At 63.8% G+C, this 15,005-nt stretch overlaps 2 protein-coding genes across 3 annotated transcripts; one reads left to right on the forward strand and one right to left on the reverse strand.

Moving 5' to 3' along the window:
* Positions 1-941: 941 nt before the first annotated feature.
* LTC4S (leukotriene C4 synthase) lies at positions 942-4,640 on the forward strand. Its single transcript, XM_057710427.1, has 5 exons — positions 942-1,009; positions 2,825-2,924; positions 3,030-3,100; positions 3,201-3,282; positions 3,480-4,640. The coding sequence occupies exons 1-5, from the start codon at positions 952-954 to the stop codon at positions 3,619-3,621; spliced, it is 453 nt and encodes a 150-aa protein (XP_057566410.1). The 5' UTR covers positions 942-951; the 3' UTR covers positions 3,622-4,640.
* Positions 4,641-4,705: 65 nt separating this feature from the next.
* MGAT4B (alpha-1,3-mannosyl-glycoprotein 4-beta-N-acetylglucosaminyltransferase B) lies at positions 4,706-14,718 on the reverse strand. Of its 2 annotated transcripts, none has more exons than XM_057710423.1 (15): positions 14,327-14,718; positions 9,057-9,242; positions 8,832-8,972; positions 8,611-8,744; positions 8,170-8,216; positions 7,760-7,873; positions 7,455-7,530; positions 7,212-7,326; positions 6,731-6,861; positions 6,452-6,559; positions 6,138-6,331; positions 5,671-5,749; positions 5,501-5,588; positions 5,299-5,411; positions 4,706-5,193 (listed from the first exon to the last, which is right to left on the reverse strand). In XM_057710423.1, the coding sequence occupies exons 1-15, from the start codon at positions 14,421-14,423 to the stop codon at positions 5,170-5,172; spliced, it is 1,647 nt and encodes a 548-aa protein (XP_057566406.1). In that variant the 5' UTR covers positions 14,424-14,718; the 3' UTR covers positions 4,706-5,169. The 2 variants fall into 2 exon arrangements, with proteins under 2 accessions (XP_057566406.1, XP_057566407.1); XM_057710424.1 differs by lacking the exon at positions 14,327-14,718 and adding an exon at positions 14,063-14,263.
* Positions 14,719-15,005: the final 287 nt, after the last annotated feature.

The raw sequence follows: 15,005 nt of genomic DNA on the forward strand, positions 1-15,005 counted from the left end.
GGGGCAGGAGGCAGCTCTCCCCAGGCCACAGAACCTGAGTGTGGGTAGGGTTGGGGCCTCAGGAAGGAGGGACGCTCACCAGGCAGGCAGAAATGGCAGGTGACTGTTCAGCCATCCCAAGTGGGCTGACGCACCCTGCTGGGCCAGCCAAGTGGCCTTTGGCCCGAGTGCAGGGAGTCCAAGCAGCTGCAAGACTGGTGGGCATCCGATTTCCGGAAAGGGAGCAAGAACGTGGCTGTGCCCAGTGTGGGCTGGGTGCTTGGACTGCCCTGCAATCAGAGTTGCACGTTACAAAAGAGTCCCAGTTGGGACGCAGGAAACAGATGAGTGGCCGTGTATGGGTAGGCAGGGAGTCAGGGCCAGGACGCTGTGAGGAGCCCGTGACCTGCGGCCAGGTGAGAGATGACTGGGACAGGGTGGGGCTTGGAAGGTGGCAGTGGGAGTGGATCTGAGAATGAGTGGGACTTGGTGATATTTGGGAAGTGGTGGCGGTGAGTGGTTCAAGTAGGAGCCTCTGGGTTCCTGAGACCAGACCCAGGGCAGGAGGAGGTCTGGAGGGCCAGCTGGGTCTGCTGAGGATGGGGGGTCTTGGGGGACACTAGGATGACATGGTAGCTGGAGCAAACCTAGGTGGCTCAGAACTTGGGTTCTGACAGCACAAGGCTAGGCACAGAAGGGACAAAAGGAGGAGGTGGCTGGGCCCCCCCAGGCAGGGGCTCTCTGCTGCCCAGGCTCCATGTGGCCCTGGTTTCCTCCTGCTCAGTCTGAGCAGGCTCCCGGCTCTCTCAGGCCATGGTCACACCCCCTTCCCATCCCCCCTCCACGGAGAAGGGGCGGGGAGAGCGGGCACTCTTCCTCTCCTGGGCCAGCCTCCGAGCAGCAGACAGAGGGTAAGAGCCCCACAGCTGGCCCTCCCAAAGGCCAGCCTGGCCTGACAAAGCCACCGGCACCATGAAGGACGAGGTGGCTCTTCTGGCCACTGTCACCCTCCTGGGAGTCCTGCTGCAAGGTGGGCTGGCTCCTGTTCGGGCGGTGGGTGGGCCGTGGACCCCTGCAGCCTGCCTTCTGCCCTCCAGGCTCTGGGGAGGTGCTGGGGTCCAGGCCTCGGTGAGGGACAGCCCAGACTCCTGGTACCCAAGCTCTTCTGGTCCCCACTAGAGGAAGGGATGCTCCAGGGTTGGGGGGCTTGTGCTTTCCCCAAGTGGGGAGGTGGGGGGAGCCCTGGAGGGGTGTCTGCAGGGCAAACTGTGAAACCCTGGGCAGGGACCAATGCCGAGAGGTGCCCGAGCTAGGGATTGGGAAAAATGGAAAAAGGTCCCCGAGGGACAACTGAGGTAAGCATGCCGGGTGCCTGGCTTGGGGTTAGGGGGTGGCCCCTCAACCAGCATCAAGAAGCTTGGAGGAGGGCAGGGGCTTCCAGGGTGGTGGTGGGCCATCCAGCTGTGTTGGACTGTAGGACCTGAGCAGGGGGGAAGGGTGCCAGGATGAATGGGTGTTCTGATGGGGGGTACAGAAGTGGGACAGCCCTGGGCCTGATGCAGCCCTACTCCAGCTGATCCCTGCTCTCTCCAGCTGTCCCCTCTCTGGGTGTCCCAGTGGGAGGGTCCTATCCCCTGGCCCTGACTTCAGTGTCACCCTCTTTATGCTGGAACCATGTGGAGCTGGACAGGGTTGAAACCTGCTTTCCAGCCCCCAAAGGTGCCCCTTGGTGCCCTTCTCAGATTGGCCCTAGACGACACATTTCTGGGACAGATATTTTGGCTTTTGGGGACACCACTGCCTCACACGATAAGGGCTAGGACAAGACACTGCCTGGGGCAGGGGCCCTGGAGGGGCTGAGCAGACAGGCTGACTGATCTCCAGCCATACCAGTGAACTTGGCCCTCAGCCCCTCCGCATGTAGACACATGGGCCCCTCCCGATCCTACCCTGTGCTGGCACGTCCACCCTTGGCATCCACAGTGCACTGAGGTTGGGATATGTCTGAAGAGGGTCTGGCACCCAGGGCACCAGGGCCAGGGGACTTGCAGGAAGAGTTGGAGACACTCAGCACTGGGACTGTGTGTGTGGTGGGCACCTGGCCTGAGGCCAAGAGAAGTACTCGTGTGCACTCAGACCCTCAAGCGGCAGCCCACCCTCTGTGCCCACCCATGGTGGAATGGAGAGGGGCAGAGCCTTGGTGGCTTGGGGTTGGACTAGAACAGTCCCAGCTGTAACCAACCACCTGGGGGCAGAGGAGAGGGTGTCTGTCACATTGAAGCAGGGTCCAGAGAGCGTGAACAGAGAAAGTGAGGCAGGAACCCACAGCAGTTTGGAGGCACAGCGACCTGGGCTTGGTCGGGATGTCCATCCTGGTGAGCTACGTGGGTGGGGGAGCAGGGACGGTTGGCCACAGGGTGTGTGCTCCCCTCCACATGGAAGGATGCAGCCAACTCTATCCTCAGGTGGCACTCCCAGTCCGAAAGTCCATGGCTAGAGGGTAAGATGTGGGCATTTACCTGTGTTTTGCAAGTCAAATGAACCAGGAGCAAAGTCCTTCCGAGGGCAGGTGTCCTGTGACCTGTCATCCCCTCCCCCCACACTCGCTGGGCTGGACAGGGCCTCTCAGAGCCCCAGGCCCGCACCATGCCCTCCCGAGTGTCGTGGACACAGGGCAAGCCCGGAGACGAGCAGGGGCCGGCGGTCCCCTTGGTCTTGGGGCTTTAAAGGGGAGTCGTGACGAGCAGGGGGTGGAGCAGGGATAAGAGAAGATGCGCCGCGAGATTGGAGGCGGGGCCGGGAGTCCGGGTGCCAGATCTGACTCCTGCAACACCTCCTGCCCCAGCCTACTTCTCCCTGCAGGTGATCTCAGCGCGCAGGGCCTTCCGCGTGTCGCCGCCGCTCACCACCGGCCCGCCGGAATTCGAGCGCATCTACCGAGCCCAGTGAGGCGCGGCGGGAGGGCGCGGGGCGGGGAGCGAGGCAGCCCCGAGAGGACTGGCTCGGAGGCCCCAGGCCGGCGCCCTCACGCCGATCCTCCCTCACCGCAGAGTGAACTGCAGCGAGTACTTCCCGCTGTTCCTCGCCGCGCTCTGGGTCGCCGGCATCTTCTTTCACGAAGGTCTGGGCGTGGGGCAGGGGCGCACGCAGGAAAGCTCCGGCGGTTCCCCGCACCAGCGGGCTCACCCCACACCACCCCACCCCGCCATGCCCTCTCCCAGGTGCGGCGGCGCTGTGTGGCCTGGTCTACCTGTTCGCGCGCCTCCGCTACTTCCAGGGCTACGCGCGCTCTGCGCAGCAGAGGTGAGAACCCCGGCGGGGCTCCCGGGAGGTCCACCGGGGCGAGGACAGGTGGCCTGTGGGCCCGGAGGGCGGACGGGACCCGGCGGCTGTGGGAGGCGGGTCCCTTTGGGGGGCGGGGGGCGGGCCTTGGTGGAGGCGAGCCGTGGGTTGGGGTGGGGCCCTTGCCCGGCCCCGCCCCCGCTGAGCATCGCCCGCAGGCTGGACCCGCTGTACGCGAGCGCGCGTGCTCTCTGGCTTCTGGTTGCGCTGGCGGCGCTCGGCCTGCTCGCCCACTTCTTTCCCGCCGCGCTGCGCGCCGCGCTCCTTGGACAGCTCCAGAAACTGCTGCAGAAGGCCTGAGACGGAGGACGCCGGGTGGGCGGAGCTGGAGTTGGGCCGGAGCCTCCCAGAGGACGGGGGAGGGTGCTCGCCCCCATCCCAGCCTCTCATTAAAGCACCCATGACAGGACCCCGAGTGCACAATCTCACAATCTGGGTGGGAGCGGGTCGCGCGCTGCGGATTGTAGAGCCCGGAGGGGCTTAGCTTCGGGCCCCAGCCGTCGCGTGGGCTGCCGGGCGGCGGCTTCTCCCGGGCAGGGGCTCGATCGGCTCCGGGGTCCGGTCCTCTGCCGCCCTGCTCCCAGACGCTGGAGTCACACCCCGGGCCCGCGGGCGCCCTTTCCCGCCGGGGCTCGCCCCACAGCTCCTCCTCCCTGTGGTCAGCGCTTTCTTCGCCTGTCCCCCTCCTACAAGGCCTGCCTCTCCCCTGACCCTCAGCCGCCCTATTCCTCCTACCCTGGGTTTCACAGCCAACATGCGGGGCTTTTCTGGGTCGGTACTCGGTCAGCATGGGTGTTCAGGGCAAACTGTCGCGGCCCGCGGAACGGTAGGAACGACGGCGAGTGTAATCAGTGCAGTTGTCATAGGCGCTCTCCAGTAAACATCGGAGTGTCTAGGGGGACCAAGATCCGGGCAAGGCCTGCCCGCCAGGAAGTCCCTAAAAGGGTGACTTTCAGCTGAGCAGGCAGAAGAGAGGAGCTTTCAAAGCAGGGCAAAAGCAAAGGCCCTGAGATGGATGAGAGACCCTAAAATGAGGCAGGGACCGGAGGCAGGAGCAGGGCCTCGGAGGCGGTGGACAAGGGCGGGACTGAGACGCACAAGGGCGGACAAGGAGCTGGGGGCATGCCTTTGGTGAGAGGTGGCTGCAGGTACTTGGGGAGGGATGAGGGGCGCCAGGAGGCGCGCACAGGGGAGGGTCATCACGGAAGTGGGGGTGGTTTGGGGGCCTGGACCCAGATTCTGCACCAGCTCCACCAGCCAGTTACTGACGGGGCGGCCGGGACCCTCCCAGAGACTGGGGGCAAGGTTGTGCGGACGTGCAGGGAGGGCGGGGGCGCAGGTGGTATCGCTGGGCTGTGAGTTCAGAGCCCTCACGTGTGAGGCACACACTTCATTAACCCTTTATTACAAGGAACGCTCTTATAGAAGTATATGTGGACTTAACATGAAAAAATCAAATGTATCCAAGAATAAAAAACACAGCACATAAAGTAGTATATGCATTCCAGTGTTCGCGCCGGAGACAGTGGGCGCCCAGGAAAAAGCTCTTCTAAAAGGGCCTGACTCAAGGGCCAGGGTGCGAGCGGTTCCTGACGGCGTGGGCGGTGTGGACCGGCCTCAGGCACAGTGTGGGGGCCGCCTGCCTCTTCCCCGCGGCCGGTGGGCGGGGCAGCACCAGTTCCTGGGGCCTCCGGGCCAGCAGCCACCCCAGGCCAGCGGAGTGGGGTGCTAGGCAGGACTCCTCAGACTGGGGTGGCCGCGCCTGGCCCTCCGGGGGCAGCGGCGACGACATCCCAGGTCTCGTGGGCTTCAGGGCCAGCTAAAACGCACTGTCAGAAGCCCCTTGGCTTAGTCAGCCTTTTTCAGGAAAATCTGGAAGAGCCGGGCTCAGTGTCAGCCGGGGTCTCAGAGAGCAGCCCTGGTCTAGCTGCTGGGTACAGCTCCCCATTCCCTGCGCCCAGCCCTGCCCGGCGTCACCTCGCTCAGAATGACCCACACCGGCGAGTCTGTCTGGATGGAGAGGCGCAGTGCTTCCAGGGGGCCAAAGGCGGGGTCCACTTCGCCCTGTGCCACACCCTTATAGAAGGAGCCTGGGGGAGGGCAGCAATGAGAGCTTGCCCCAAGACCCCTGCTCAGTCCAGCCGCTCCCCTCACCTCCACCTGACTGCCCCTCACTCACCGATCTGGAGGTAGCCATCAGGGCTCCGAGGGTACTGAAGAGTGGCTGAACGGCCCTCCTGCAGGGCCTCCTTGTCTGACTGGGGGTTCTGGGGGCAAAATCAAGGGGCTGAAGCCAGTGGCTGTGGGAGGGGCAGGCCTCAGTGCACACCCACCCCCGACCACACTCACATCGAAGGGCAGCACCTCCACAGATGTGTTGAAGAGCTTGTCCTCTGGGTGCTCAATATTCCCACTGCGGAAGAAGAACCTGCGGCCAGACAGGCCTGTGAGCTGCCAGGGGCGGGCGCTGCCCAGGCACACTACCCAGAGGAGAAAAGGCCAGTAGGGGGGCCCTGCGGTACTCAGGGAGGCTGGGCGCCACCCGTGGAAGTGAGCAAGGCGACCAGCGCCTTATCTGTAAGGACAAGGGTGATGGGCAGTGTCACTGAGCTCCTGTGGGCACTGCAGGACTTAAGCCTTTGCAACGTAGCTACTGTTCTGAGCCCCACTTTTCAGATAAGCAAACTTAACAAGGTTAAGTAGTTTGCTGGGGGTCACAGAGGAGAATCTGCAGGTCCACAATTTGTGGCGAGGCCTGGACCCTGGTAGCTACCCTGCCCGTCCCCCAAGGCAGGCCTGTGGGCGCCGGCACTGACCGCTCCAGGCGCAGCGGCTGGAAGAAGCGGAAGCGGATGAAGTCCCCTGCGGCAGGCGTGAAGGCCCAGAAGAAATCCTCGCGCAGGTAGGCCTTCTCCAGGGTGAAGTGCTGGTACGTCTTGAGGCTCGTGCTGACTTCCGCCGGTGGGTTCACATGCTCCTTCCGCAGCGCCTGCTTCCCAAAGTCCTTGTCCTACAGTGGAGGAGCGACAGGGGTGCTAGGGCAGGACCCGGGCCTGCCCCGCCACCTCCTTGTCCAGCCTCGGCCTGGGCTCTGTTGTGCTCGACCAGGCTCGAGGGGGGCACTGCCCACCTTCAGCTTCTGGATCTTGCCCGCCAGGGAGGAGTGAGTGCCCACGTGCTGGAAGAGGGAGGGCTTGAAGCGGATCCGCAAGTTGGCCTTCTGCCGGTCACAGTGCTTCTGTGGAGGGAGGGTGACACACTAGGGCTTAGCTCAACTCCACCTCTGAAGACAGAGACTCCTCCAGCCAGCAGCGCAGTCTCCTCCTGTCAGGTGCACAGTCACCAACACAGTCCCTGCTGGAAGCTGCTCGCTCCAGCCCCCGCCCGCCTCCCTGCAGGCCCTGCTCACCGCGTCCTTCTCAGGGTTGCAGACCTTCACCCACAGAATGTGGTCTAGGAGCCAGTCGATGGGCTTGTCCCGGTAGAACATGAGGATGAACTCCACGATGACGCTCAGGTCCAGCGACTTGAACATCTTCCCTGGGGGTGGGATTGGGGGGAAAGGGGTGCTGAGTAGGCAGCTCTGCCCCGCCCTACGTCCTCTTTATCCCTGTGGGGAGCCCTGGGGAGGGTCCTACAGCGAGACCTCTGGCTGGCTGCAGGCAGGTGCAGGTAACAAAAAGGCAGATGGGAATGGTGAACCCACACATCCCGATGCAGAGGGCAGGCAGGAACAGGCCAGCTGGGGCTGCAGCGGGCACTCCAGGCAAAGGCTCAGAGCATGCTGCTGTATGGAACAGGGCACAGGGCCGAGGGATGATGACAGGGGCAGAAGGGAGCTGGATAGAGATATTCCGGTCAGGTCAGCGGGGCAGGGGCGGGGGGCACACCAATGAAGCCCAGCTGGGAGAACTCCAGGATCATCCAGTCCTCCGAGGGCTGCTGCAGGGCGAAGTTCTTCATGGTGCTCAGGTAGTTGGGCTTGGCTATGATGTCGTCCTCCAGCTGCACAGGGGTGGGTAGGTAGAAGGGGGCCAGGACTCAGGGTGGGCACAGGGGCTGGGCAGGGTTCCCCACCCAGGCCCACCCAGGGCCCAGGGGGCGAGGGGACAGAGCAGGGTCTCAGTGCTCACCTGCACATAGTAGATGCCTTTGGACTGCGCATACATCATGAGGAAGCAGTAATCAAGGTTCTGCTTGGTCCTCCACCTGTGGGCCGGGGCAGGGGCCTCGAGAGCTCAGACCCTCTCCACCTCCAGTGTGGCCACCACAGAGACCCCCGAGTGGGTAGGAGTCCCCCCGCCCAGCCATGCAGGGGTCCTCCAGTGGGATGATGAGACACTGCAGGGAAGTGCTCAGGACTCAGACACCCAGAGACGAGGCTCTTAGCACAGCTGGGCAGGCTGCTGGGGGCACAGGGAGGGGGTGGCGTTAGTACCTGACTCTCTCTTTGGGGTCCCCAAAGGACTCTCGGAGGCGGGAGAAGTCAGGGTAGAAGTGGGGAGAAGGGGAGATGACCTCTAGGAGTCCAGAATGGATCTCTGTAGGGAACCTGGAGGACAGGAAGGCCCAGTGAGTGTGCCGCCTCCAGGGACTGGAACAGGGGCAGAGCTGAGCTAGCCAGACCCCGTCCCACCAGGCACATGGCCCCCGAGACCGCACCCATCCTCCGGAGGCTCAGAGGGGCCAGATCATCTCTACATACCCACCCCCTTTCAGCCAAGAGGGGGAGCACCCTTTCCACAGAGGGAAGGCACACCTTGGGAGTGGGGGTGGCTGGCACCTGCCTGCCCAACACCCCTCAAAGGGTCCTCCCTCCACCAGCTTTGTCGGGCTGTCAGTACTCACAAGGCCTTGATATTCTCTGTCACCAGCGAGGTATACTGTGGGTCAGTCTGTGGGGAGATCAAGTGCCCTCCCTGAGCCAGGCTGCCACCCCAAACGGCCTGGAAGAAAGGGCTGGGGGAAGGAGACAGCCTTCTCCCCCCACACATGAAATGAGTGAGCCCACCATCCTGAGGGCTAAGTAAGGCTGGGCGTGGTGGCCACAGGTGCCTCAGAAAAATCCCTTCGAGATACCTTGGGCCTGGTGGAGATGCCTGTGTAACAGGCATCTCCACCAGGGGGAGCCGAAATGTCTCTTTTTATCTTGACAAGTTTGTGAATGAAACTGACAATTGAACTTCTGCCTTTTTCCCTCTGAAATGTTGCTGTTTTCATTTCTCCTTGTTATTTGGTGCTGTGTGTCCTCCTCTGAGTGTCCCCTGACCCGTGCCCCAGCCCACTTGCCTCAGCGATGAGCACCACGATGACCGAGTCCTCCTTCTCCTGCGGGCTCAGCTCCGAGATGAGCGAGTGCAGCGTGTCCGTCAGGTAGGAGTGCACCTCGCGCCGCACGCTGGGGATGCCCATCACCACGGACACTGCGGGGACGCTCGGGGTGGGTGCTGGGCACTGCATGGGGCTCACCCCACCACCCGCCGCTCGCGCCTCCTGGGCCCTGCCTCTACCTCCGGTGCGGCCCTGGCCCACGCGCACGGCCGGCTGCAGGCTGCTTTCCTTGGCCAGCAGGTGCGGCAGGTGGTGGAAGACAGTGGGCAGGTGCAGCACGTGCTTGTGCGAGACATTCCACGGCTTCAGGCGTGGATCCTCTGGGTGGGTCGGAGAGGGGCAGGTCAGGCCACGCGGCCCGCCATCAGCCTGCCATCCCTGCCACCTCCCGTCCCTGCGCTCACCAGTGAGGCGGCCCCATGTGCGATTGCTGTCTCCGTCCCGCAGTGCCTGTCGCTCCGACACAGCCCTCTTGATCTCGTCCAGCACCAGGTTGAGCTCCTTGGAGCGCCTGAGGCTCTCCTGCTCGGCCGCGTGCAACCGGTCGCGCAGCGCCAGGAACTCCCGCTGGTACACATCCACCACATCGCCTGCGGGGGGGCGGGGGGGTACGCAGGCTGTCACCAGGGGGCCGCCTAGAGCTCACCTACTGCCCCCTGAGTGGGGCAGCACACACGTTGTTCACATCTGTTCTCATGCCTGCCACATGTGAGCCACATGGGGTTCCGTGAGGGTCACTCTGAAGTCACAGTGACACTCACACTTGGGGAAGAAAAGCCTCCACGGGGGGAGTTAGCCCTCTCCAGGGCTCTCCCTCTACCTTCTCCACTGAGGAGACATCTGAAGTGGGAGGGCGGCAGGATGCCTTCCAGCCCCAGGTGGGGCAAAGCTAAGCCAAGGCTGGAAAAGCCTCAGACTGAATCCTCTCCATCCCATCTCCTCTGCTCTCCTCTCCTCTCCTCAAAGCCCCCTCTTGCTTCTCCTTGCAGAATCTCCTTCTTCCAGGAGGTAGGGCACCCAAGGTCCCATCCAGGGCAAAACGACCCAGACCTTCCTCAAGGAGTTGCTGGCGCTGAGGCCAGCCTTCCCCTGTTCCTTCTTTCAGCCTCTGCACTTTGCTTCCCAGAGATTACAGGCAACCCCATTCCCAAGGCCCCCTGGGGACAGAAACCCTCCCTGGACTCCCCCTCCTATCCTCCAAGTAGAACTGAGCCCCGGGCACCCATGTGCCGGTGTCCTCGTGGCTGCCATGCTGCACCGGGCACCAGCTCTGGATCTGTAATCTCACACAGTCTGGCGGGGACGGGGCGGGGCACTGCTGCCCTTACAGCCCCCCGTGCGCAGAGGAGTCAATGAAGTTGAGAAACTAGTCAAGGGTCCCTCAGCAAGTCAGAAGCAGAGGGGGCATGAGCTCTGACTACCCTGAGGCCTGCTTCTCTGGAGATCTGTCCTAGGCCTAGACCATGCCATCCCGGGGGGCCCCATGGGCAGGCAGGAGGGGTGCCGACGGGCCCAAGGCAGCACAGAGGTGGGGCTGCCTGACCGTGCAGAGGGGTCCCCAGGGTGCCAAGCACCTGGCTCCACTGGTCTGGCAGGGCCCAGCCAGCAAGAGGGAGACACACGACATCTACCGCGGAGGCCACCGGGTCCTGCCAGGCTGTGCACTCTCAAGGCCTTTCCTACCCGGCTTTTGCCCTCTGTTTGCCATCCCACACACCTCCTTTTCCTTGTCTCACGGCTATGCTTTTACATATGCTCTCTCTTCTGCCTGGGATCCCCTTTTCTCCTCTGGGCCAAATGAAAACCCACGTAGCCTTCAAGGTCTAGCTGCAAAATCTCCAAGTCTAGGAAGCCTTCCAGATCTCCCCTCTCACCCTCAGGCAGCTCTTACGTTCCATGATCCCTTGAGGGGGGGTCACGGCCCCCAGAATGCCCTGGGATATCACCTCCCCACAGCCAGGTACACTAAAGGTCACGACCAAGACAAAGTCGGGTCGTCTCAGGACACCCCCTTCTGCAGCTGGGGCAGAGGTCTATGTGCGGAGGGGACGAGGAGGGGTAGCCCCTAAGCAGCACAGAGAGGCTGTGGGGGGAGGAGCGGGGCAGCCAAGCGGATCCTCGGTGACGCACTTCAGAGTCAGCAGCTTGCCCCCCGATCCCTCCCTACCCCCTGCCCACGGGGCCTACGGCGGAGGCCAGTTCAAGCCTCTGTGCTCAGGGACAGCCCCACTGGGGGAGGGAGTCAGGAGTCAGGTTACCAGACCTTCGAAGCGATGCGCTGGGCTCTGAGGACACGTTACCTCGAAAACCTGACCCCGTGAACGGGGAGCTGGCCGCCCCAACATTCACCTGCCCTGCTGCTAACAGGGAGGCAGGACTGCAGGTGCTGAGGCCCAGCAGGAGGGAGTGCAGAGCTGCCTAAACAAGCAAGTGGCCTCCCTCCTGTCCGAGTCCCGAGTCCCTACCCACCCACCTACTGTCCCTGATGCCCACCCCAGTGCCACCGCAGTGCTGTGGAGCTGCTGCGTCTTGCAGGGGCAGCCCTTGTGCCACCGGCTGCACCCAAGGCAGCCCCCTGCCACGGGCCCTCTGTGACATGGAGGGAGGGTAAGGAGGCCTCATCCCCCTCTGACTGCTGGCCCTGGCCCTGGCCCCAACCGTGGCCTTCTCTGATCTTTAAGTAGGCTGGGCTCTGTCCAACCTTAGCCCGCCCCAGATGGACAGGCCAGGTGGGCAGCAGTGGGCCCTGCTGACCTGAATCACCCCGACCACCAAGGCCTGGGCACAGCCCGCTCTCTACCCTGGCCTCCCTTCCCAGGAGCCTTCCTTTGCCCAAGTCCTGGGGGCAGCTGTGGCCACACTACTGGAGGCTTTCCCGCCCCTCCCTCCACCAGAAGGCAGAGTAATTAGGATACCTGAGGCTCATGGACCACAGTCTTCCCTATCGTCCTCTCTTTGTTAAAGAAACAGATTTAAGAGCCAGGCTGGGGCACAGACCTTGTGCCCTGTACTTAGCGAAGGGGAAACAGGTTCAGAGGGGTACAGGCAGATGCCAGGCCCAGCGAGGGTCTGCCGTTAGCCTGCAGTGGGGGGACTTCCCGGGTGGTCCAGTGGCTGAGACTCCACGCTCCCAATGTAGGGGGCCCGGGTTCAATCTCTGGTTAGGGAACTAGATCCCATATGCCGCAACTAAGAGTTCACATGCTGCAACTAAAAGATCCTGCATGCCGCAACAAGACCTGCAGACCACATGCTACAACTAAGACGTGGCACAGCCAAATAAGTAAATATTAAAAAAACAACAACAGCAACAAAAAACCCTGCAGGGAGGCAGGGGCATGGAGATGGGGCAGGTGTTCACCCTCTCTCTAGGACTGGCACCCACCCTCCCAGTGGTCAAGAAGGGCATCCATCCTTGCTGAAGTCTGAGAGAGGGGACAGCCTAGACATCGGGGAGGGCTGTGTGGCTGAGGCCAATTCCCTGGAGGGTCTGCTGTCTTTCCTGGGGACCTTCAGCAGGTACTTGGTTGAGGGACACAGTTTGAGCGTTACTGGAGCTGCTGCACAAATTTGTTCAAGGCTAGACGTGAAAGTGGGCCTGAAACCTGGATCCAGGATCCGTCTCGCCAAGGCCTACATGTCCTTCCTGGCCCTTGGTTTCCAGGATGCCACCTGCTCCTGCCTTCCCTTCCTCTTTGGCTTCCTGCCCACCTCTTCCCTTCCCTACAGATCTGGCTTCCTCTGCCTTTCCTCTAAGCATTGGTGTCTGGGCCAGCCCTCTCCTGAGCCCCCTCCTCACTGCAAGCTGGAAGCCAAGGTCCAGTCTGGCTTCCCCATAAGCTTAATACAACTGTCTGAATGCAAGAGTGAGAAAGATTCATATATGAGGCCAGACTCAGGCTTCTCTTCAGGCCTCCAAAGATCAGACCCTAGTGGGACCCCCAAAACAGTTAACAGCCCTCAAAGGGGAAGGCCCAGGTGACCCTCTTCTCACATGTCCTACGCTTCTGGAATTCCACACCCAAGAGACAAGGACCCGTGCATATGAGCCCCACACTTCTTTGACTAGGGGTGCTCTCCTGCTCCCCAGGCCCTCCTGGATGCCCCACTAAGGGAGTGTAGGCCCTACATGGAGCCACAGGTATCCCCCCAGGAGCTCTGATGCTCCTGGACACTGTGGCCAGCCAGACTCACAGAGAAGGCGTCCTGGTGGGGGCCTGACATTGCAGCTCCTGACAGCTGGAGGAGGGCTGCTCTAGAAGGTACACAGGAACTGCAGCCTAGCCCAGGTCAGGGTGCAAGGGCTCCACTAACAGCTGAACAAATGTGCCCCAGCCCATCAGATATGGCCCCATCTCGGCCTCCATGCCAATTTGCTTACGTGGCCAGTCTCCCAAGGGTCCAAAATGCCCTCCCCTAGGTGACACACTCCACCTACAGAGAACTCTGCCCCAGCCATGCCCTCCCCCAGGTGACACACCCCACCTACAGAGAACTCTGCCCCAGCCATGCCCTCTCCCAGGTGACACACCCCACCTACAGAGAATTCTGCCCCAGCTACGCCCTCCATGTATCAAGTCCTAAGGGTCTCTCCTCAGGCCCTCTGGAGCCCGAAGGGCTGCCAGGCCTCCAACCAAACAGGGCTGGGCTGAGCTGGGCAGGCAGGAGCCAGGTGGGGACACTGGGGCTTGGAGGGTCAGAAAGGCTCCAGCTCCTCCTGCAGCCTCTGTTGGGGAACAGGGAAGCAGGAGGTGGGAGGGAGGCAGAGGGTCAGTTGGCCTCAGCCTGCTCCTGTTCAGGCGCCCTGCAGGAAGGCCAGAAGGCAGGAAGGAAGCAGCTTTTCCCGGTGCCTCCTGTGCTGCGGGCTGGGTGGACAAGGGCCTGAGAGGGCCTCCTCAGCCTTCAAGCCTCAGTCAAGTCCCCACTCAGCCCCAGCTATCCCACCCAACAGGGAGCAACGCCAGCCAGTGCTGGGGCCTGCCCCTTCAGCCCTAAGTGTGCTGGCCAGACTCAGAGGGCCATGATGCTGGACCGGCCAGCTTAACCAAACTTCAGATGAGACCACACAAAGTAAGTTAACCGGTAGCCAGGGCTGGGTGGGCCGCTCCTGAGGCCCTGCAGGCACCCCCCCCAGGCCAGCAGCCACAGGAAGGCTTCCCCAGCACCCACATCCCTGTGGAGGGCCGGATGTCCCGGAGGGCTGTGCATGCCCCCAGGGAGCCGCCCCCACCGTGGGCTGGGATGGAGAGACACGGATGTCTGCCCGCCTCCCCACACCTATCTCGGGAACGGTGTACCCAGCAGCCTGCAGCCGGTACCCTCGGGCACCGCCACCTCTGTGACCTTGTGTCTCCGTCCTTCTACGGCAACTCTGCGGTCCCCAGCTCGCCAGGGGCAGACCTGGACTCACGGAGGCCGGTCCCGAGCGCGCACGGGGCAGCCGCCTCCCGCTCGCCGGCGCGGCCCAGCCCAGGCCGGAGGAGCATCTGGTTATTCCGGCAGCAAACAAGTGGCGGCGAGGATGGGAGGGGCGTCCCTCCGCGCCGCCCGGGCGGGGAAGGGGCTCCCGCGTCGGCTTCCGGCCGCCCTCCGCCGCGGATGCCGGGGCCCCGCTGCGGCCGCGGGCGCCCAGGGGCGGGAGGGGGCGCGGGGCGGGCGGCGGGGCAGGGCTCACCTTTCTGGCCGCTGAGCGCCGCGTACCAGGAGAGCGAGAGGAAGGCGCACAGGCAGAAGAGCAGCAGCGTCAGGAAGGCGCCATTGCGGAGCCTCATCTCCTCAGGTGCGCGGGGGGCGCCGGCGGGGCCGAGGCCGCATGGCCCGGGGGGCCGGGGCCGGGGCGCAGGGACCGGGAGGCTGCAGGGGCCCCGGCCCCGGGGCGCGGAGGGGCGGGGAGCCCGGGGCCGGGCGGGGACGCGGGCGGGCCTGCCGGGCTGGGGCCGGGGGCCGGGCGCCGCGCTGCCGGGTCGTCTGGGGCGCGGCGAGCGGACGGCCTGGGCTCGGCGCTCGGGCCGGGCCGGGCTGGGCTAGGCTGGGCCGCACTGGGCGGCGAGAGCCGCGGCCCGGCCTGGATCCCCGGCCGCCGCGGAGTCGGCTGCGAAGGGCGGGGCGGCCGGGATTTAAAGGGGCCGCAGCACCCGCTGCCGCCGCCAGCGCCGCGAGGGGGCGGGGTGGGGGACCAACGCCCCGGGTCCCGCCCGCCGCGCTCCGGACAGCGGCCCCGGCTTGGGCTCGCGCGCTCCGGGCTTCCGGCAGCCCTGGGCTCCGGCCTCAGGTAGGTGGAAGCTGGGGCCTCCAGCGAGGTCGTGTCCGCTGTGGCGGAGGCTGGGTGATCGCGTTCCCCAACCCCTCGTCGG

Source organism: Hippopotamus amphibius, chromosome 15 (genome assembly GCF_030028045.1).
Source record: "Hippopotamus amphibius kiboko isolate mHipAmp2 chromosome 15, mHipAmp2.hap2, whole genome shotgun sequence".
In the NCBI taxonomy this organism is placed as follows: Eukaryota; Metazoa; Chordata; class Mammalia; order Artiodactyla; family Hippopotamidae; genus Hippopotamus; species Hippopotamus amphibius.